Here is a 21,905-nt window from a genome sequence, read left to right as displayed (position 1 = left end):
CATCTGATGAAGTTGTGAGAGTGTCTGCCATAATAAATTCCTTACAGCATAATTCTACAGATTTACTCTGCAAACCCCACTACAGGGAACAGGCCTCCCAGATAACTGCCAAAGCCTGCATACTCTATTTTGAAGCTGACAGAAGAGTCATATTTTGGAATCTGGAATCTGCCTCACCTTGTATAGAGTTAACTGAAAGGAGCAAATTGGAACATGCTACTTTCTTAGAGAAGGTACTTCAAATGATTGTAGCAAATCAACTGCAAGCACTCTAGGAAGACACTAATTATCTAAACCCATTTTAGTCTAGTTTTCTGCCTGGTTATGGGATTAAATCAGCCTTGGTTGGATAGTTGGCCTTTCCTGAGAGAGGGATGGAGAAGTACAATCTTGTTAATTCTACTGGGTCTCTGGTCAGCAATCACCCCTGGTATCCTCCTGGATGGGATGGACCTGGGAGGTGCTACTGGTTTCAAACTTACTTGAAGGGTTGATCTCAGACAGTGACATTGGGCAACTATTTATCTGCCCCTTGGCAATTGACTTATGCCTACCATCTTGTACCCCAATGTTGTTTAGCATCTGCATGAGGGTGCTGAGTGGTCATTAGGGGATTAGGAGCGAAGTGTCATTGGTGTGCTGATGACACAGCTCTGTTTCCTTCAGATATCTGAGATAGGGCAAGTGCTGGGTCAGCGCATAAACTCATTGATGGGCTAGATGGAGGCCAGTAAGCTGAGATGGAATCCAGGCAAGAAGGAAGCCCTGTGGGTGAGTGTTCCCCACATTTGGGAGATGGGCTTGTCAATAAATGTTACTTTTGTGTGTTTACTCAGAAATAAATTCCTTTATGTTCAGTGGTATCTTAAATTGTGCTAACATGCATTCTGTGGATCTCTACCCGCTGCTGCCCCCTGGCCTGTTAGCAGTTTTTCTGAAATCCAAGGATGCTACTGAGGCAGACCAATGCCAAAATTGCTGAAGTACAATTCCTAAAGAGATCCCACAACTAGTTCCTGTGCTTTAAAAGTCTAAGACTGTTGTTCCTGTGAATGGTAACTGTTCAGGTAATTATCGCTGCTTGTACTTTCTCGCATTTCACTTCCTTCTAACAAAACAGCTCACATGCCAATTTAGAGCTAACACTATATGCACTGGATGAACCTCATAGTGTCCACAAAAGTGTATCCCAGGTTAAATGTTAGTCTTTAAGGTACCACGAGAATCTTTGTGTTTTTGCTACAGCAGACTAACAGCATTGTCCTCCTGGAAACACCATGTACATTATTCTCAGACAACTCGCACCAGAGATTAGTGGATTCGTGTTCTAGGAAGCTCCTTGCCCTTTAAGAACGACTTCCGCGTTTGCTCTTGCTTCCTGCCACACACGAACATGCTTAAAATAACAGGAGTCTTAGCCAATAGGATGGAGCGATGGGCGGGGCAAAAGGAACGCGGGAAGCGGTTGGGAAGGAGGCGGAGTATTGGAAGCGATAGCTTTGTTGCAAGTTGTGCAGCCTCGCGCGCGGGAAAAGAGTGAGAGCGCGCGCAGAAGAAAGAACAACAAACCGGCTGCCCGAAAAAGACGCGCAACGTTCCATCCGCGAGCGCGCGGACACGTGGAGTGTCGAGCCTTCTCTAACAGCAGCTTCCACCGGCCGGCCTTGCAACTGATCAGCGCCAGCCTTGAGGCTCGCGGACTCTTCCTCCTCTTGACCTCCGGGGAAGCGGAGGGGCCTTAGTGGCAAACTGGGATCCACCCCAGCCGACGTCTCCTTCCATGGAGAATTTCCAGAAGGTGGAGAAGATCGGGGAGGGTACCTACGGCGTTGTCTATAAAGCAAAGAACAAAGTCACTGGGGAGGTGGTCGCGCTTAAAAAAATCCGCCTGGACACGTGAGTTCAACCATCTCACCTCCATTCCTCAATTGCTCCGTGGCTGGACGTGGTTGAAACGCCGAAAGCATAATCGGATCCTTTCTTTGCACTAGAAGGAGGAAGGGCCGGGGAGTGTCTCCTCTGAACGGGTAGTGGCGTGTGTGGGGACTGGGAAAGGCTTGTGGGGCTTGCTTTTAGCGGAGCCTACCCGGTCGGCCTTCTGCCCCAAGACCGAAAAGCAGGTTTTGTGGGCGAAGAACAGAACTTCCCTTTGTGCGCCTTGGTATGTGGGACCAACCTCCAAGAGTAAATGGGTGGGGAAAGTTCTTCGGTCGGATCAACGGGCTCATCCCATTTGAGGGTGGGGTGTCAGTAGCAAGAATCACACTGGATACAGCCCTTGCTTTCCCCCCTCCTTTGGCCTGTGAATCACTTTGGATGAGTGACGACGGGTTGTAGCGTGGCTGCCTTTCCGTATTTTTTTAAGAGTTGGTCGTTTTGGGGGTAGAAATGGCTGCTTGCCCCAGAGCAGGATGCAGAAGCTTTTAGAGCGCATAGATGACAGAAGTGGAACCCACTGGGTCCCTTGGCCGGGTTGTTTCCCATCCTTCTTGCAGGATGGCTGCTATTTGTCCTGCATTTGGGGTGAGTAGTGCAGGACAGCACCGCATGGCCAGGAGTTCTCTGGTGTCAGATCTGAGTCTGAAAGCATTGCAGGGGCCTGAATGGTCCACCCCATTCAGCTAACGGGGTGGCTGTTTGCCTGCCTGCTGGTTGGACCAGAGAGCTTCTTTGAACTGCAAATTGTGTCACCATAGCCGAGGGGTGCAGACGGGTGGCCCTCCAGTTGTTTTTGCCTCTGTTGTCATCAGCCCTAGCCAGTGGGAGGGTTCATGGGAGTTGTACAGCAGAATGTATGGAGGGCTACCAGTTGCCTACACCTGCTACAGTCATTTAGCTTCTCATGTATGTTAGGTAGGGTGTTACACCTGAATCCTCCTCTTCCAGATATTACGTTCAGCAAAGCTGCCTGAGATAGAGGATGCTGCATGAGTGACACTTAAAATGACTTCTCCCTTTCCCATTTTACCTCTTTTGTACTCCTTGCAATACCAAATTACTCAGTTGTCATTAATAACCTTTAAGCCTGGATTAAGGCTCTCTTTTCCCCCGATTTATTTCATTTGAGAATGAAAAGCATTGTGGACACTGACTTTATTACAGGTTTATCGCACTTTCTCCACCAGAAGCACAAGGTAGCTATATTGTGTTCCCTCATTTTATCCATGTAACAACCATGTAAACCTACTTAGGCTAGTCTGGACTGGGTCACCTAGTAAGCCTTAGAAAAGGCTGAGAATGCAAACCCTGGTTCTTTCCAGTGTGCGGCCAGTACTGCACCCCACTGTTGATTTTATACCCAAGGGATCAGACAGACAAAACAAGGCCTAACTGTAAATTTCCAAAAAGGTTTCCTGGAATCTAGTGTAAACTGAGAAACAGATTAAAGGTACAATCGTGTGTGTTTAGAGAAAGTTCTACAATTCATTATGGGATTATTATTATTATTATTATTATTATTATTATTATTATTATTTAGTCTAAACACTGATAGCAGCCTTAGTGAGTTTATGCCAAAATGGGGGTTGTTAGGAAATTCAGTTTGTCTCTGTGAAATCCTTTGAAACAGTTTGATGCTGAGTGTTCATCCCAGAGGCAAGGGGACACAAAATGTATAAGAAAATGGCAGCTGCCTTTATTGGCCCAAATGTTGTTGTTTCGGAAAATGAAAGCTCTTCTGTTACACAGGTAGCCTGCACAATAAGAAGAGTGCAACTTCTAAGAGTGTCCTCTATTATTACATGCATCTAATGGAAAGTGGGACTGTGGGTGGCTCAGTGGTTTAAACTGCTGAGCTGCTGGGCTGGTTGATCGAAAGGTCGACAGTTTGAATCCGCACACGGGGTGAACTCCTGTGCTTTGTCCCAGCTCCTGCCAACATTGCAGTTTGAAAGCATATAAATGCAAGTAGATAAATAGGTATCACTTTGGTGGGAAGGTAACAGCATTCCATGCATCTCGGTGTTTAGTCATGCCAACCACATGACCATGGAGACTGTCTGCAGATAAGTGCTGGCTCCCTTGGTTAGGGAACGGAGATGAGCACCACCCCCAAGAGTCAGACATGACTGGACTTTAATGTCCTGGGAGAACCTTTACCTTTTTACCTTTAATGGAAAGTAACAGGGATACCCTATGACAGTTTCTTTTGCAGAATCTGTAGGTTGAAGGCAGTGATGTTTGGTGATACTGCTGATTTACTGATCGGCGCAGCCACTGTAGTTACCTCTAACCTTGGAGAAGTTTAGAGGATTTTGGACATCCAGTGGATGGTGCAAGGTGATCTCCATGTTTCTCTTGCCCCACAAAAACCTTAGCTGATTTTGGCAAGCCAGTTTAGACAGCAATTGCTTCCTATCCAAGTTTGGACAGAAAAAAGGCCTACCACTCCCAGGATGCTGAATGCAGCATAGAATCCCTTGAAGGATGGTGGCACTTCACACCTTCCCTAGTGCAGGCTCCGAATTTGGTCTTCTGGCTTTGGCTCCACCACTGGTGTGGAAAGAGCCACACTGGCCAATAGAGTGCTTTAAATTCAGAATCCCAACTGTCACTTGTGTGCAGTTCATGGAACAATTTTTATGTATGTTATCCCTTTCCCAATCCTGCCTCTGAGGAACTGCATCCCAAAGTTGCAGACACGGTGTTGAAAGCGTGACGCATCTGAAATGCTCAGAATCCCGCCCCCCGCCCATAGATTTACCCTTAGAGAAAAGAACCCCTTCTTTTCACAGCTCTTGAGTCTTGGGATACATAAAACTGCCTCAGGATTTTAAGAGAATGGAAGACTTGTTTGCAAATATCATTTGCTCTTTGCTGTTTTAGTGTTGCTGGAATTCTTTGTCACTCAGCGAGTAAATAGCAGCTCTTTCTTTCAGTGATCTAAAAGCTGACTACCATATTTGTGCTGCTCTCATGCATACAGATGAGTTGCCATTTTTAACTTGTACTGTATGGGTGTTAGTCTGCTCTTTATTAAGTATTAAGCCATCAATTAGGAAGACGCCTGTGATTTGTCAATCCTAATTGGCCACTGCAGCACCTGTGCCCTCCAGATCTGTTCCGGAGGATCCCTGAAACCTGTGAAGTGGATTTGGAGGGCATAGTGGGAGGAGAGGATGTGGAAGTGCTGTTTCATCAGTGGAAGGCTTAGCTGAAAGCCCCAGGTGCAAATACTTTCACTCCCACTGTGCAAAACCATTTTGCTGTGTTGTGTGCTTCTTGTTGAATAAGTGTCTTTGGTACAAAATACTTACACCCACAAGTTTTTGATGGGTGTATCTCCGCATTAGGAGATATCAAAGAATCATATAAGCAGAGGACCACCATGGTTAGCACAGCCCTGAAATTCATCTCCTCTCTTCTCACCTTGGCTTCTAGGGAGACAGAGGGGGTCCCAAGCACAGCCATCCGGGAGATCTCACTGCTAAAGGAACTGAATCACCCCAACATTGTCAAGTAAGTGTGTGGAGAGAAGTTGGCAGAGAATGAGCAGAATGCCATGTGGTGGGGGAAGGAAGTGGGAGTGCCCCTCGTTCTGGATCATTGATCAAACTTACTGAGTTACACTTGAAACAGGTGCAGTTCCGCAACAATTCTGTTAAGTACCAGTATAATAGCCTACCCTATCAGTACCCACTAATAACCAATGCTGGATTGTTCAAAAAAGAATATATAATACATGAGGGAAAATTACTATCCCCAGTAAATCTCTTTTTGCTCATTGCAGGAGTATAAGGACATCTTATGTTTCACTAAACTACCTTTATCAAACTTTTCACTTTTTTGCATGTTCCTCTGCCCCATCCTTGACTCTGCAGGCTTCTGGATGTGATCCACACTGAGAACAAGCTCTACTTGGTCTTTGAATTTCTCCATCAGGACCTCAAGAAGTTCATGGATTCTTCATCTTCCATCAATGGTGTAGAGTTGCCTCTTATCAAGGTAACCGAGGAAAGGAAAAGCAGCTGGTTTATCCAAAAGCAGCCCCTTAGTCCATGAATGCACCGGTCCCATTTATATTCACAGGTCCAAGGAGTGCAACTCCAGGAAAAATGGAATGGACATGTGACTTTTATTCAGTGTTGGTCTAACTTGTCCCATTCGTTTTGATGGGTCTTCTGTAGGTGGGACTAACGTCAGATACAATCCCATGCTTCCCTTGCTGGTGGGGTGAATGAGGCACCTCTTGGCATATGCAGGAGCTTCTTTCAGTGAAAGAACACAGTGTGAGCTCCTTGGTTTAGCATGCTCCTGAATCCTATGGAGCTGGCTGAAATCATTCTGTAGACCTGAGGGTCTTTGTAAAATGCGCAGGGTGCTTTGCACAGATCTCCTGTGTTGGATCATCTCCTTCCTGCCCCCCTCCCCCTGCTCACAAAAGCAGTTTGTACACACTGAATGCATCACAAGCCTCTGTGCAGCCCTGCCTGTTTTCCTGGAAATGTGCAGATCAGGAACTGCAAGCTGGGACTGGGGAGGAGTGGTTCCCTCTAGGTTGAAGGCCTTGGCCTCACATTCTCACTCGTGGCAAATCCAGCCAAGATCCATCATATGTACCCCAAAGCAATAGGATTCCATTGAGTCCTAAGACCATCCATTTCCATGGCTATAGTAGAAGGGTGGCAAGGGCTGAATTATGCCTTATGACTCTAGGTCTCAAGTTTACAAAAATCACATATATATCCCTACCAGTTTGTCTTTAAACAGCTCAAAAACCCAAGGGTAAAACATTAAAAAAGCAAACAGTCCCCTCTTACAACTTGAGCCTTCTACTGTGACCCAGTAGCTACAGCCCAGATGGCTTACATCCCCTCCTATTATTAAATTCATTTCAAATCACCACGATGAAATGGCATAAGGGATGGAGGTCACCCCTGCTAAACCAATGAGTCACTTGGTGTCTGTGGGTACAGCAAGAATGCCTCAGTGGGCAGAAGGGGTCAGCCTTGAAGACCAGTCCCTGAACTGTCTGTCAGCCTGCTGTGCAAGGGAGCCCACATCAGCAGTGGAGCCTGCTTTTGGCGTTGTGGGGCTACTTTCTCCTCAGCTGTCCCATCTGTCTTCTGCTAGAGTTACCTATACCAGCTGCTGCAGGGCCTCGCCTTCTGCCACTCTCATCGGGTGCTGCACCGTGACCTTAAGCCACAGAACCTCCTGATCAATGCTGAGGGAGCAATAAAACTGGCGGACTTTGGGCTTGCTCGTGCATTTGGGGTGCCGGTGCGAACCTACACGCACGAGGTGAGTATCTTCCTTGCCACCACCATGTGGAAGTGAAGGCCTGGAATCAAACCCAGTTGGAATGTTTGGAAATTAAGGTTGTGGGGAATTCATCGAAGCTTTCACATCTCCCCATGTTTGTCTAATCTAAGAAATATTGCTTGTTGACTTACATCCTTTCTTCTCAGCCATTACTCTTTCTCTCTTTTCCTTTCCCCCACTATTTGGAGAAAAAGTTGTTATCCCAGCGCTACTGATGTGCAAGCAATGGCACGAACTTGTTCCCTGGAATTTTCCCCCAGGTTGCTGGGGAATAACAATTTTATATTATGTGAGGAAGTCCTGCAAACAGTATAGAAGCATGATTATTTCAGGATGCAGTGGCCACATAACTAGCTGGGGCCGGCCAGCCAGATCATGTAACATCTGACTTAGACCATCTCTGTTGGCTATTGGTTTACTTACACAACTAGTTTGAAGGGCTAGGTCTGACCTTCTGCTGTGGCTGCCTGATGAGGAAGATCCACTTGGTCCCATCGTGGTGAGGGAGGAAAGTTGTTCTATTCCAATAAGTGTTTGTTTCTCTTGCACTTTATTTATTTGTATTTTTCATTGGTTGCATTGCTCCATTTGAGCTGGAAAAGTCAAACCGAAATGATGAGATGCAAATGGAACTACTGCCATTTTTAAAGCTGGTTGAGAAAGTCAGACTTGGAGTGTGTGGTCTGGACTCTAAAATTGACTCTTGTCCCAACCAATGGATTAAAAAAGCACACTGGAAATGACGGCTGCTTCAGTGTCTGCCGGCTATTGGGGGAAAGTGGGTTGAAAGCCACTGGGCATGACAGCGGAACAGCTGCTGCTCAGAGGCAGCAAACTAGTTCACACAACCAAAACAAACCACCTTTGCTTAAATAGGTTGCAGTGGCCTCTTTTGTGCCAGGCAACTTTTCCACAATTACCTGTCTGAACAGTGGCCTGCTGCCGGCTTGTGTGAAGGTCATTTCTCCCTTTGTACAAGCCATGCCAGGTTTGCATGACACAACCAGCTGCATCTAGGTGGGTAATTGAGAACCAGTGTGGTGCAATAGTTAAGAACGCAGGTTTGGGACTCAGGCAATCTTGGTTCTAGTTCCCAGTCACATACTCTCAGCCCATCCTACCTCACGGGGTTGTTATTGCGGGAGAGCAGGAGTTGGAGAATGATGTAAGCCGCTTTGAGTTCATGAGAAAAAAGTGGAATATAAATCTAATAAATAAATGAGGAAGTGGTGCTTGGCATGTGCCACTGGGGATTAAAGCAACCCACCAGGGTTTGCTTATTTATTTTATTTCATTTCTATCCTGCCTCTTTTCCACCAAGGAACCTAAGACAATTTACATAATCCTCTCCATTTTATCCTCACGACAATTCTACGATTTAAGCCACTGTGACCTGTTCGGTCATGCAAGCTGGCCCAGTCTCTAAAACAGGGATGGGTGACATGACATGTAGCCTTCTACAGTGCTGCATGATCTTGGCTGAGCTGGCTAGCTCTGATGGGAGTTGTAGGCCAAAACACCTGGAGGGCTGCAGGTTGCCCACCCTGGTATGTGCCAATGAAGAGCACAGTCACGTGGATCTGGAGTGCTTTCACCTATTTTTAAGACTTTGGACTCACATGTGGGGCCTGGTTGCCCTAGTCCTGTGGATGGCTTTGGGGATATGAAATTGCATCTTCTGTTCTTGACAGCTGCGAGCAAAGTTGGACGCTGCTTTTCACTGAGTTAGAGCCCTGGTCCTTCTAGCCCAGTATTGCTGGCACTGCCTGGCAGTAGCTGTCCAAAAGCTCAGGCAGCAGTCTGTCCCCTCCCTACCTGGAAGTGCTGGGAATTGAACCTGGGGCCTTTTGCGTGCAAAGCAGGTGCTCCATCCAGAAGCCACAGCCCTCCCTACCAATCAGGACTGTGGAGTTGGAAGCAATTCCTGGATTACTGAAGTCAGAGTTGGAGTGGGTAAAAATGTACCACTCCAACTCTATGTTTAAACTGTAATATAAATAATATGTTAAAATTTCCTATTTCACAGATAACAATTTGAGTAACCTGCTTTTCAGGTTATATTTTCAGGATATATTTTAACAGGTTAGGGTTTTAAAAGTAGCCTGATGATTCACGTTGGCAGTGATGAAATGCCTTGTAGGTTGAGCGCTTTCAATTGATATAGGAACTGCATAATTAGTATAGTTATTTCCTGTATTGATATATAAATTATTATTATTATTATTATTATTATTATTATTATTATTATAACATTTCTATGCCACCCCTTGCCGAAGCCTCGGGGCAGCTTACAACACAATAAATAAAGGAGTCACAGCTGAAGGTACCATAAAATGGGGAGTCAAAGTCGGAATCAAAGCTTTTATGTACCAACTCCACAGCCCTGCCACAAATAGAGCCCTCCTCCTTCAGATCTTCCCCTTCTCTTCTTAGGAAAGGGTGAGGTAATTCACCAGCTGGGTTGGGCAGCGAGTTTGGTTGGGAAGAGGGCCATTGTTTTCAGAGCGGTTCATGACTCTCAAGGGAAAACATCACATACAACAGAACTTACCTGATCTTTGTTGATTTGTCTTAACTGGATTCAGTGTGTTTCCCATGCCAGGTGAGCCTTGGAAAAGCAGCACTGCTGTTTGATCAAGCCTCTATGCGTAATTATGTGGTCGTTCTAGGCATGCACAGTCATGCTTGTCAACTTGCGTTTAAGGCAGGGAAGTGGAACCTCTTTGGTTCAGGGTGAGATTTCACCCCTCTTGGCCTAATCCAGTGGGCTGAAGGGCATTAAGGGCAGGGTGCTGCTCCACTTCTCTTGCCATGGCACCCTTGTCTGTTTTTCCTTTCTCTGCTCCTCTCTGCAGAGGGAAAGGGGCTTGACCAGCATTTGGAGGAGCAGATCCGCCACGTGTGGCCGAGTGATGCGCCTCCTCTGTTGAGCCGTTTGTTCTGACCAGCCTGCCAATGGTCAGTAGGCTTACTTGGCACTTGGAGGAGTTGCATGTTTCCTTCCTGCCCCAGTGCAGGTGGCACAGAGAAAGCCATTCAGGTGGTGCTTGGAAAAACTGCACCATGCACAGGCTGAGCTGTGTAAAGGGTCACTTGGCCCATCTGAGGATGGGACCCACAGAGGCCCTCCACAGGCCGAATGCTCCACACTCCTGCTTCAGGGTGTTGCTGTGTGCATTCCTGTTGGATCTGAGCACTGTTCTGCTTTCCAAAGCACTTCCGTTATCGTTCTGATGCAGTGCATGAGCTGCAGCTATCTGTTCATCTGCCTTGCTTTTTAATTGCATGCGTGTAGGACAGTGTGCTGCGTTACAAATGAGTGCTGTCCTTTACTCTAGGTGGTGACCCTCTGGTATCGTGCTCCAGAAATTCTCCTCGGTTGCAAGTACTACTCAACAGCTGTGGACATCTGGAGTCTGGGTTGCATCTTTGCAGAGATGGTATGGACCTTTTGGAACGGTTGAAGGCAAAAGGGGAAGGGGGCGGTTGAGGTGGCTGGATGGGGTCACTGGAGAGATGAGTGTGGGGTTGAGTACTCGGGGGGGGTGGAGGACAGGAGAACCTGGAGGAATGTTGTCCACGGGGTCACATTGTTGGGCACAACTTCGTGACTGCACAGCAACAACGGACCTTTCTTGGAAAATGCAGGTGGGGTGGGGCAGTGAACTGACACGAGACCAGCCCTGGTATGAAACTGGTGATGAAGAATTGTAGCCCCCAGCAGAGTTGCAATGCTATGACAGAATCTTGGATTTGCATCTATTTCTGCAAACCAAAACTACTCTCTTGGGAAGGCGGAGTCAGAGGATGTGACCCCATTGTTTTGTGGTGGGGGAAGTGACACTGCAGATACGAAACCTTGTGGGAAGCAAGTTACCTTGGTTTTGCACCCCTGACAGTACTTGGGGCTACTGTGAGTGGAGACAAACTGGGCAAGAAAGGTGCTGGAACAGCTTCAGTCCCCAGTGAATGTAGGTGAATGTCTTTGAAAGAAAGGGATGCTGCTGCCCACTTTCTGTATTACTGGACTCCTAATGCTCAGCCGGCATCAAAGTGCCAAGTAGCCCAGCACCCAAAGCCGAAGGCAACACTTATCACCCACCAGACCTTTTCGAGCTCAGACCGTAGCATGATAGCAGCGCTGCTGCTGAAAAGGTGCTTACCAGGCAAGCAGCTTGAGTGGATTCATGTTGTGGAGGAAAGCGGAACACACACGCTCCTATTTACAGGGGACTGCTGCTAACTTCCCCCATTTTCTTTCTTGGGCGCTTTCCCTGCCATGCCTTATATTTTCCTTTCTAATCCTTGCACTAGCTGGCAAAGTGTAATTGAAGGTATGGTCATGTAGGCTCCCCCATACCAGGGCCTGGAATGTTTGCTTTGGCCATGAAGATGTGAGTATATGAGACATTGTTTATATTTTAGAAACGATCGGGCAAGCTCCTAACCTTTCTGGCAGAGGGGAGAATACTGTAAAATAGGGGTGAGCAACACTGCGCTTCTGCCTTCACTGCTCCCCCTCTCCCCCAAATTCACTAATCCATGGGGACAATGGCACCATAATATCAGTATGGATGTGCTATTTTTAAAATTATCTTTGCAGTATTTTGGGGTATGTGAGGCCCAGATGGGGCACCTGGGGGGTGAAATGGCCCTTTGACCTCCTGAAGTTGCCCACCCCAGTGGAAAAGGATTTTAAAGACAGTAGATAAAGAAATTATAGTACAAGCTTCTTGCAGCCCCTGTGTCACACAGAGTATTGTGGAAAGGCACAGTTAGCTCCTTCCAATTTCAATTTCTCTTCTTGATTCTGTGCCGCTACAGATGTTGCCTTTTCCTTTAGTTGATACTTTCTGTTGCATTCTTATAGTTTTATGCCTGGTTGTTCTTACTTATAATTTTAAAAAAACCTAGGAAAGATTTGGGCAGTTTATTTTAAAGAATTAGGAACTTCCAAGTTGTATGTTGGTGGATGAGTGGATGCTTTCCTGGGTTTGGTCCCCAGCATCTTAGTTTAAAAAATTGGGAAGCAAGGCTGGTATGCCTGGTGCCTTAGAAGAAGCTTGTGTTGGTTGGGGCAGGCAGTTGTGAGCCAAGGGCCCACAGTCTGTTCTGTAGAAAGGGTCCTGTTTTCTAGATGCCTTCCATAATCAAAGGATAGGCCTGTTCCATTTGTCCCCCACCCAACCCATATCTGGGCACTGATGGTCCCAGCACTTCTCCCCATATCCCAGCAATGTTCAGCTCCCACTAGTAAAATGCAAGCACACAGTTTCACCCCAAATGTAAAACGTGTGTCAAGTGGGTTTGTGCGGATATGCCTGTCTTACATCATCTACTGCATTTGCTGTTCTTGGAAAGTCTCAGCCTATCACTTCCTCGCAGACACTTTTCCATGCTGCAATGCATGCAAATGTCGGAATAGCGAGCTCCTGTTCATTCATCCGTTGCTGTGTGTGAAGCAGGGCTCGTGCAGATCAAACGCTTCCCACATCCTTTCCCTCTGCCTTGTGAAGAGCTGCTGATGAGATCAGTTGACTTGGTGTGTGCTTCGGGGGAGGAAGCGACTGGGGACAGGGAATAGAAGAGGTCTGTTGTGAGCTCCCCCTTTCAAAAGGTCAGAATAGGGCTTGGGGGCAGTGCTAGATTTTTCCCACTAGGTGGCGTTATACTCTGGTGGGTTAGAGCATCTTTCATGCGCGGCAGCGCTGGGGCCTGTGTCATGCCGGGAATGATTCTTGCGGGAGTTTTCTAGTCTCTATTCGCTTCATCCTCCAGGAGTGCTATTGTGATCAAAACCCAGTTATTTTCTATTCTGCTGTTCTGTCTAATAACTGAAGTTTGCATAACATTGCAGGTAAATCCACTATAATCAAGGCAGTAAAATAAACAATGTCACACTTAGTAAAATGGAAGCATTTAACTCTCACTAAGGCAAGCATTAAAATGAAATATTTGAAGACTAAAAGCAGCAGATCAAAACAGTTGCAGTGAAGAGGCCCATTAAAAGTTCGTGGAAATCTTAAATACCTTTTATGTATAAATGTGTTCAGTTTCAAAATAACATTGCACTAAGTGACATGCGAAAACAATAAGAAAAATGTGCAGTCAATAAAAATGGGGATGAGTAAAACTATTAAAACAGAATGCCTGGAAGCTTGGAAACACTCGCTGCATAATTAGAGTTGAAGAAACAAGTAATTTAATACTTGGAGGGAACATCTTTGAATTGCTTGAAGTGCTTTTCGCCCACCAGTTGAAACATCAGAAGCTGCTTTATATTTGACTGCTCTGTTTATGTGACAAGCAGGGGCTCTCCTGGATTACATGTGGAGGTGGTTCTATTACCTGAGACCTTATCCTTTCAATGGACAGTGTCCAGAATCAAACTTAGGAACGTACGAGCTGTGTTCTGCCATTCAGCTACATTGCAGTGGTGGAACTCAAGTGGTGCAAGTGGCCGAAGGCCCAGCTTGGGCCAGAAGTGTCAAAGTGAGGACTTCTCAAATGAAGAAGCCCTATTCAGCCTCATCTTAAGAAGTAGAAGGCCATGGGAATAGGGCTGCCTTTTTTGATCTCAGAAGATGCATTTAGGTGCACAGAGCTTAGGTTGTTCAGAGCTTTAATGCTAGCGGTCCAGAAGCAATTTTGGAGCAAGCGCAGGATTGAAGTAATGCACTTTCTGCAGTCTGTTAATATACTTTTTGTAGCCTGTTCTGCATTGACTGGAATGCCTGACATACCTGGAAGTGTTGCCCAACACAGAGCACATGCTGGTAGCCCCGAGCAGACATTAAAGTGGATTGTGGATAGCAGTTAGGGGCACATGCTTGCCATTAGCAGGACAGGGGCGGGTAGGTCAGGGAGAGGCACTTTGGTCCTCCTGGTGGCTTGGACATCAGCCCAGCCAGCATGGCCATGGGCCGGGGATGATGGACAAGCTGAGGCTGCTGAGAACCTCTCGGTTCTACGGGTGGCTGGCCAGTCAAACAAGAACAGTGGAATTGGGATTTTTCCTTTGCATCTATTTTGAGCCTACATGGTCCATTTGGTAGACACGATTCAGTCTGATTCGACAGCCTTGTTAACCTCGCCTATCCTGCTCTGTTTGCAAGGCCTCGAGCAAGCAACTGTCAGTCTCTTTTTCCAGTAAAAAAGGGACTTGCCTTCTCAGGCTGTGGCAATGGCTGAGTAAAAATGATGATGTTTCTTTGCAGATCAAACATTCCCAGAGGTTAGTCTATTGCAGCAAAACCAGAAATAAATAGATGCTGGTATATGCTGTCTTTAAGCTTATGTCAGTGTCCACCAAAGCAGTGGTCCTCATAAATTTTGCTCATCAGAACTCCTCCGTGCTTTTGCAAGGGACGTGTGTTCTATAAATGGTAAATGATGGCAGGATTTCTGAAATTGCTGCTTTGCCTTAGGCTTTGCTTAATCCTGCTTTCTGTCCAAGGAGTGCAGGTTTTAGTTCATGATTCTCCCAGCATCCTGCTTTTATCCTTACAGCAGTCCTCTGAGATTGGTTAACCTGCTGTTGAAGAGAGGGATAATTCTAAATAACCTGCTTCAGTAGGAACTCCAGAATAATCTGTACTGACTGGCCTCCGAAAGCTTCTTGGCTGAAGAGGGATTTGAATTTGAGTCTGCCCAGGTCCTGGTCTGGCAGGTGAACTGGTACATCATACTGGATGGCTGTGCAGCATGGATCTGCACCAGCTGTGGGTGAGGGAAGGCACCCTATAGACGCTGCACTGACCTGCCCTTCTGGTTTTCCTTCCTTTGCTAAACAGTTAACCCGCAGAGCACTCTTCCCTGGGGATTCTGAGATCGACCAGTTGTTCCGCATCTTCCGCACACTGGGCACACCGGATGAGACCGTGTGGCCAGGCGTCACCTCCATGCCTGATTACAAGTCCAGCTTTCCGAAATGGGCCCGGCAGGACTTCAGCAAGGTGGTGCCGCCTCTGGATGAGGAGGGCAGGAAGCTTCTCGCAGTGAGTTGCAAGGCAGGGGGGAGGGGGGAGCTGCCTCAGCTCTGGGAAAGAGGCATCTGGGTGCACTTCCCTTGGCTATTAGTCACCGAAACATTTCCTGCCTGACATGCAGCCAGCAGCTTGTAAGAGAGACCCACTGTGCTGTCCCAGCCAAGCATCCCTTTGTCAGAATCCTGTGACCTTTAGAGGTGCATGAATGGGAACATGCCTTCAGCCTTTCTTGCAACGGGAAGTGAGGCCTTTCCACCAGCCCTGCCCAAAGACAGGCCCCCTGAGGCTCCTTCCTTAATGGTCTCCAGTGGCACCCAATCCAAGAGGTTGCAGCAGGAGGAAGTGAGAGGGGAACCCGGGACATTTCACCATCCCTGCTCAAAGACTACTTTTTCCCTCTTGCCTCCCCACCCTTCCCCCCCCACCCTTTTCTTATTATGTAAGCCTCATGCAGAGTGGGGTGTTTTAATAAGGACATGGAATGATGGTGCTTGAAACAGGTGGAAAGCATGGGCTGCCAGCATAAGCCTGTGCTGCCTTCTGAACCCTCCTGGTGCATCAACAGTCCTGGCTTTCCTCATGTACCAAAAGTCAAAATTCTTCTTTATGCCGCATTTCTTGCTCTGTCCTTCCCCGAGTTCCTGCTTGATGCCTCTCACCACCCCCATGTTCTGCTTGGTGCTCTAGGCTTTGTGCTGTGCTTAATCGCTCTGCTGCTAGAGCTGGGCTCAAATCACGCCTGCCTTCCCCTGAGCTGTGCTCAAAGCACTCCTCTGCTGTCAACCACTGCTCAAGTGGAAAAGTTGGTTTTTCATTCTTTCGGCCTTCGGTCTGTTGCCTCAACCCTTCCTCCTCTCTCGTTTAGCAAATGCTGCATTACGACCCCAACAAGAGAATCTCAGCCAAGACCGCCCTCAACCATGCCTTCTTCCGAGATGTCACAAAAGCCGTGCCACACCTTCGCCTGTGAGATGGGATCAGGAGCAGCAACCCTGCCCAGCCATGCGGGGTGCAACAAACAGCTTTTTCAGACTGTACTGGCTGCTTGCACTTAACTTTTCAGCTTCATCCTGACTAGAAGAGTGGAATTTCAGTTGGGCAGTCAACACCTTGTGGGGGTTTTCCTCCTGGACTCGTTTGAAGGCACTAGCTGAGCTTGCAGATTGGTGATTCCTGGCTGTTTTGCATGAGGAGAGGAGGACTCCTACAGCCAGTGGTCACAACAGCTCCCGTTGCTCTGGGGGGCAGCAGCTCCATTTGTTAAGCTTTTTTATCCCCCAGGAGTGCTCTCCATCTCCTTCCTGTTTTAAGGACTTGGACAGTGGGGCTTCTGTACCAGCCCGACTCTGATTCTGCCTTCTCTGATTCCACCTTCTCCTGTGCAGTCGCTCTGCCAGGCAGGGGCAGCCTTTCTGGTTTGGGACTAGGAGTGTTGGCTTTAAAGGGAAGACTGCTGTCTGCGGAGTGTTCTCTTGTATCTAGTTGGTATCAGCAGAGGTGTGCCCACCTTTTCCTTCCAGATCAAGACCCTTGGGCTATGCACTTAACTCTCCACTTTTCAAAAGCAGAAAGAAGTTTTAATCAAGGTCTCAGGAACTTCAGCAGCAACGGAACTCCTGTGTCCCTTTGCATCTGTGATGTTGGGTGGAATCGCTCAGCTGCCTGTTCCCAGTGCTGCAGTATTTGGGGCCCTGCTAAAAGTCACCCTTGGGTAATGGAGAATAGTGACTGCTCCACCAAACGCTTCTTAACATTTCTTCTTATGCAGAATGCTTAAAAAAAGAAATCTCGCAGAGGTGCTTATAGGGGTGGTTGGAGGAGAGGGAAACATCCTATCCCTACCCCACCTCACCCTTCCTAGCATCATATTGTCATGTCTCCTGCACATGTACCTCTGAACCATGCAGTGATATGCATGTTCTCCCTCCACTTGTGGCCAAGTAAAGCCTGGCTTTACTTTGGCCACCACGCTCTGCTGTCCCATACGTGCTGCAAGGCTGTTTCCCCAGAACAGGCATTCGGCTTCTTAAATTTTTGGGGCTCCAACTTCTTTTCAGGAAACCAGCAAATCCCTGGTTAGGATAGATCTGCACAGGAGCCTTGGCTTCAAGCACTGTGTTCTGCAAACAGGCTTCAAAAACTGTGGGCGTGTTAGCTTCAGAATTTTCAGTGCTCTTTCTTGCTTCTCCTTGCCCCCAGTGCCACACAGCTTGGCCAAAATAATGCAACTTAAGTATGAAATTCACATTTGCGATGTGTGAAGTGTACTGACCCAATCTGCAGAGCTAAAAATTTCAAAGCCCTGCCTCTGAGCCATTTTTTCACAGACATTCAGGCTTTTTAATTCAATTCAATTCAACTCAATGCAGGTTAGCCTGAAGTGACTTGAAATGCAGTGTTAATCCATTGGGGGTGGGAAGCTAAATTCTTCTAAGGAAATCAGGATTGGTTTCTGATCAATTGCAGGTTTTGATAAATTATAGCTATGACAGCATGGAATTATAGTGTTGTTGGCTTTAGGGGTTCATCCCGGCTGAGTCATTGGTGTTTTGTTGTTGTTTTACAGCAATCAAGTTCTATCTTGAGACAGGAGAAGTATGAAAATTGATGCCACAATAACTTGGACATATTAAATGCAATCTCTCTCTCACCTACAATTAGAGCTTTGGAATCATTCCAAGTGTTATGTGCTATTGCACATCTTGCCAGCCAGAAATGTGGTCTATCCAAAATGTGAGGCTTCTGTAAAGCTTGAGGGATCACTTGTTTCTTAGGCATATTTAAAGTGACTGTGCGTGATACTTACCTTTTTAATAAGAAAGTCGATGAATTCTGGGAAGCAGTAATGAAATTGCTCCACAGATTCAGTGAAGATGGAGAGGAAGTTACCCTTCAAAATAAGTCATAATCTATGGACCCTTTATGTCCAGCGTTTTAGAGTTGAATGGAAACTTTGCCATTCTCTGTGTGGTCAGCTGTATTATATCTAGCAAATATCCTAAAACAGCTGACATGCCAGAGGGCTTCATTGAAGAAAGTGTGAATTTCATATCTGTTAAGCTAAAATGGACATTCTTGTTCAAAACAGCTTAAAAATTCCAAAATTGACCATCAATGCAACTTCTAAGGAGTTTTATTGCCCATATATTGTAATCCATATGCAGTATTTGGAAGCAAAACTTTCTTCCATCTCTTCTTCATCTTTTGACTGGAATACATTTATATATTTATAAGGTTGTTAGTTTTAAAGAAGAGTTCTGGATTTGTATAGAACTTCTTAGTATAAGCACCTTGACTTTTTTGGTAATATCTTTTTAATGAAAATAATTATTTTTGACCTTTTTGGTAGTTCTTTAAGACAGATGTTTCTAAAAGTACTGTGAAAGCAGTTTATAAATCATTAAAATATGTGTAGTTTTAACATGTAGCTTCTGTTTTCCTAATGCAAAGTTTCTCACAGTTTCGTCATTTGCCTCATCAGAACTGGATTCCCCCCCCCCCAACAGGTGAGACACGAGGGGGAGGCACCTGCCATGCACTTCACTAAAGCTTTTAGTGGTATTGTGGGAATTAGATTTTGGATCAACTTAAATAAAACATTCATATTCGGAATTGTGTCTTCTGCGCAGCGACCAGTGTGTGACAGCAGTGTTGCACTGTGTGGCCTCTGCACTAAAGCCCACCTGAACACGAATCAAAAGAAAGAGAAGCAGCAGGACCACCTGGGCTCTATAGATCCCTAAATCTCCTGAGGTGTTGATTCCAGGAAAAGCTTGTGAAAGAGGGGGAGTTGGTCTTACGGAGAAGCTCTTCCAAGCCATGAGTCCATATTTTGGGAGTGGGGGTTATGTCCCCTGTAGGCCTGCTCACATTGCATCCATTTAAGTTCCATAGGAAGCTGCCTTATCCTGTAGTCAGGCAGTTGATCCTTCTAGCACCATATTGTCTCTAGCAGGGGCAATGAACCAAATCCGGCTCTTCAGGAGGCTTCTGGTGACCATGTACCTCTTTCTCCAATCATTTGGTGGTTTCCAGACCTTGTACAGATTTTTCTCTGGCAGGTTGAAATGCCTCTCCTAAGGCTGTTTTTGGCAGGAAGAGCTTTAAGCTAAAATACTGTGGTAATTTTGGCTCCAGCTTGTTTGCCTTTGATTTTGCTTGCCATTGAAATGCCCCTGCAAGTCTAGTGAAATGGAGTTCAGTTCTTGGGCTGAAAGATTGACGGCTCTGGTCTAGTAGCAGATCTTTAGCATTTTAGAGAGAGTCTCTGAGCCCTATTTGAAGATGCTGACAATTGACTTTGAGACTTGTACCACACCAACCATGTGCATTAACCCCATGGGTCCCAATCTTGAATTCCAGTAAAAAAGGATTAGTTTTCAAATCCTTTAACTGGAGCAGAGTGCTGAAATGTGCATCAATCCATATTTAACTGTAGCGCATTGCAGAGAATTCTGGGCTTTCCACTGTATCATGTAGATACTGGCATTAACTTTTGGAGAATCGGATTAGCTGACACTCGCACAGAACAAACTCTGGATATGGTCCCACTACATTTGCACATACCTGCACTTCTCTGCTTGGTTCTGATGCCCTGCTCTGGGTCTCATCCAGTGATTCTCAATGTTGGGGTCACTGACTTTGAAGCATGGAGGGAGAAAAGGGATGCGCTAGCAGGCAAGAGTCTATACAGCAGGGTAGTCAGCTTGGGGCATTACGGGGTGGTGGAGACTGCAGTTCCCCTCGCTATTAGCTGTGTGGGCTCAGGCTGATGGGAGTTATACTCACAACATTTGCTGGGCCACAATTTGCTCACTCCAGTTGTAGACAGACTGGCAATTGCTTTGCCTGCAGACTTCCTGTTTACGTTTGATGCTATAAATTCCCTGCAATAGTTGATAGCCATTCATACAAAAAAGCGTGGAAATCCAGGACTTCAGCAGTGGAGCATTGCAGGCTGTACAGTACTCCTGCTCCCCAAAACATTTTCTCAGAAGCTTAGGCAGAAACTCATATCCTTTCAGACTTGGTTTTTCTGATGGCAAAATCAGCTTTTGAATTTTTAGACACTGAAATAATCCTGGGAATTACAAAAGACGCAATTATACATTTATTTATTATTAAATGTGTGTAATAGCCACCCATTAGCAACATGCTCTTTGGGCAGCCATCACAGTATAAAATTAGATTACATTAATAAAATACAATTAAAATAAAATCATAAAAATAAAACATTAATAAACAGTGCACTGATATAACTTACATCTGGAAGGCATTAGATGGAGAAGGTTGAAAGCCAGTGTGGTGTATGGTTGACGGACTCAAAAACTGGACACAAAGTTCACTGGGTCAGTTGCTGACTCTCAGCCTATCCTACTTCACATGGTGTGAGAATAAAATGGAGATAAGGTAGATTGTAGCTGTCTCAGGTTCCTTGCAGGGAAAAAAGATTATATAAAATATATGCAATAAAGAAAATGCTAGAATAGGAGGAATAAGCTATCTAATGGAGTCTCTCTAGCCAAGGGAAGTGGGCCAGAGCAGCCTACAGCAATCCTGGAGTGTAATTCAGAATGATCTCAATAGCACAGTCAGGGGAGGCCTAAGTCTTGAGTATATATGCCAGTACTGAAATGTAGCTAACTGGTAGTATATAGGAAAAGGCATAGCCAAAGCCAAGAATGTCTTGTGCTCCATTTGCAGGCAGTCTTCCCATTTTTCCTTTTTTTATTATTCCTTTATTTTTAGCTCACCCTTTATGCAAAAAGGCTGTTCTACAGGTGATTTACAAAGTTCTGTCTTAGGACAATCCCTCTGTACGTGTACAATCTAAAAACAGAACACAAAAAGGAGTGGGAGGAAAAAACCAATTTAGGCTGGTTCTTAGCTGCAAAGTTCAGCAGATCATGGAAACAATGGAAGGACTGCTACTTCCTCTGCTTCTGGTGAACTCAGCAATGACAACTGATAGCAGGAAGAAACTACGGGTGTGGCGGGAGGGTTGTCCTCGGGCGCCATTGAGGAGCGCCTGATTCTCTCACCACTCTAGATTAGCTTCAAATGGAGATCCGAGATGTAATCACCGAAGGACTTGCCTTACAGTTGCAGCTGTTTCTGTAGATGGGGAGCAAGAGCTTCCAGCTCTGCCGTAGACACACTGAAAGGCTGGGCCAGCTTTCCCCAATCTGGTGCAATCCGGATGCTTTTGGACTACAACTCCCATCATCCGTGGCCACTGGCAGTACATTGATGGGGTTGCAGTCCAAAACCGTTAGTGGCTACCCAAGAAGCCTGTTTAGCTTTCTTCCTCAAAGGCTGATCTTTTCCTTCTGGTTCGCGAGCCAGCATCCCGTCCACTGGACCCCACCATCCTTCCGGCGCCACTCTGCCGGCGACCCACGCAACCCTTCCGATGCGGTCATGGGTCACGCCGCTCCCAAGCGTCCCCTTCCTCTCCTTCCCTTCGATTGCCATTCACATCTCAGACCGTTTCTCACTGGCTGGCTGTGCCAGCGAGGTCGCTGATTGGGCCAAAAAGTTCTGGGCACGCCCACCAACTCTAGCTAATCCGTTTCTGCCTCTCCCTAAGCGACATCGAGGATATTTGGCCTGGGATTGGGCAGTGGCGACAGATACACGAGTTATGACTGGCTG

At 46.4% G+C, this 21,905-nt stretch overlaps 1 protein-coding gene and 1 long non-coding RNA gene across 2 annotated transcripts; one reads left to right on the top strand and one right to left on the bottom strand.

The window, feature by feature from the left end:
* Nucleotides 1-1,508: 1,508 nt before the first annotated feature.
* On the top strand, nucleotides 1,509-17,908 carry CDK2 (cyclin dependent kinase 2). The gene is made up of 7 exons (XM_044449559.1): nucleotides 1,509-1,896; nucleotides 5,380-5,457; nucleotides 5,820-5,943; nucleotides 7,072-7,242; nucleotides 10,602-10,703; nucleotides 15,057-15,260; nucleotides 16,117-17,908. Exons 1-7 carry the CDS (start codon nucleotides 1,781-1,783, stop codon nucleotides 16,219-16,221), a joined length of 900 nt encoding a protein of 299 aa, XP_044305494.1. The 5' UTR covers nucleotides 1,509-1,780; the 3' UTR covers nucleotides 16,222-17,908.
* A 458-nt stretch (nucleotides 17,909-18,366) lies between these two features.
* On the bottom strand, nucleotides 18,367-21,692 carry LOC123033127. Its single transcript, XR_006416574.1, has 2 exons — nucleotides 20,515-21,692; nucleotides 18,367-20,331 (listed from the first exon to the last, which is right to left on the bottom strand). It is a non-coding gene; the product is annotated as an uncharacterized LOC123033127 (long non-coding RNA).
* Between the last annotated feature and the right edge of the window lie 213 nt (nucleotides 21,693-21,905).

The sequence above is a fragment of the Varanus komodoensis genome, unplaced genomic scaffold, assembly GCF_004798865.1.
Source record: "Varanus komodoensis strain SLA01 unplaced genomic scaffold, ASM479886v1 scaffold59_1, whole genome shotgun sequence".
NCBI classification, from domain to species: domain Eukaryota; kingdom Metazoa; phylum Chordata; class Lepidosauria; order Squamata; family Varanidae; genus Varanus; species Varanus komodoensis.
The sequence above is the reverse complement of the archived record's forward strand: the minus strand, read 5'-3'. Positions and strand labels throughout refer to the sequence as shown.

Bases quoted from the DNA above. Each gene is read 5' to 3' on its own strand.
- CDK2 (XM_044449559.1), top strand. From the start codon at position 1,781: ATGGAGAATTTCCAGAAGGTGGAGAAGATCGGGGAGGGTACCTACGGC. The intron at 5,458-5,819 runs GTAAGTGTGTGG...TTGACTCTGCAG, and splicing joins AATCACCCCAACATTGTCAA to GCTTCTGGATGTGATCCACA. The intron at 15,261-16,116 runs GTGAGTTGCAAG...TCTCTCGTTTAG, and splicing joins AGGGCAGGAAGCTTCTCGCA to CAAATGCTGCATTACGACCC.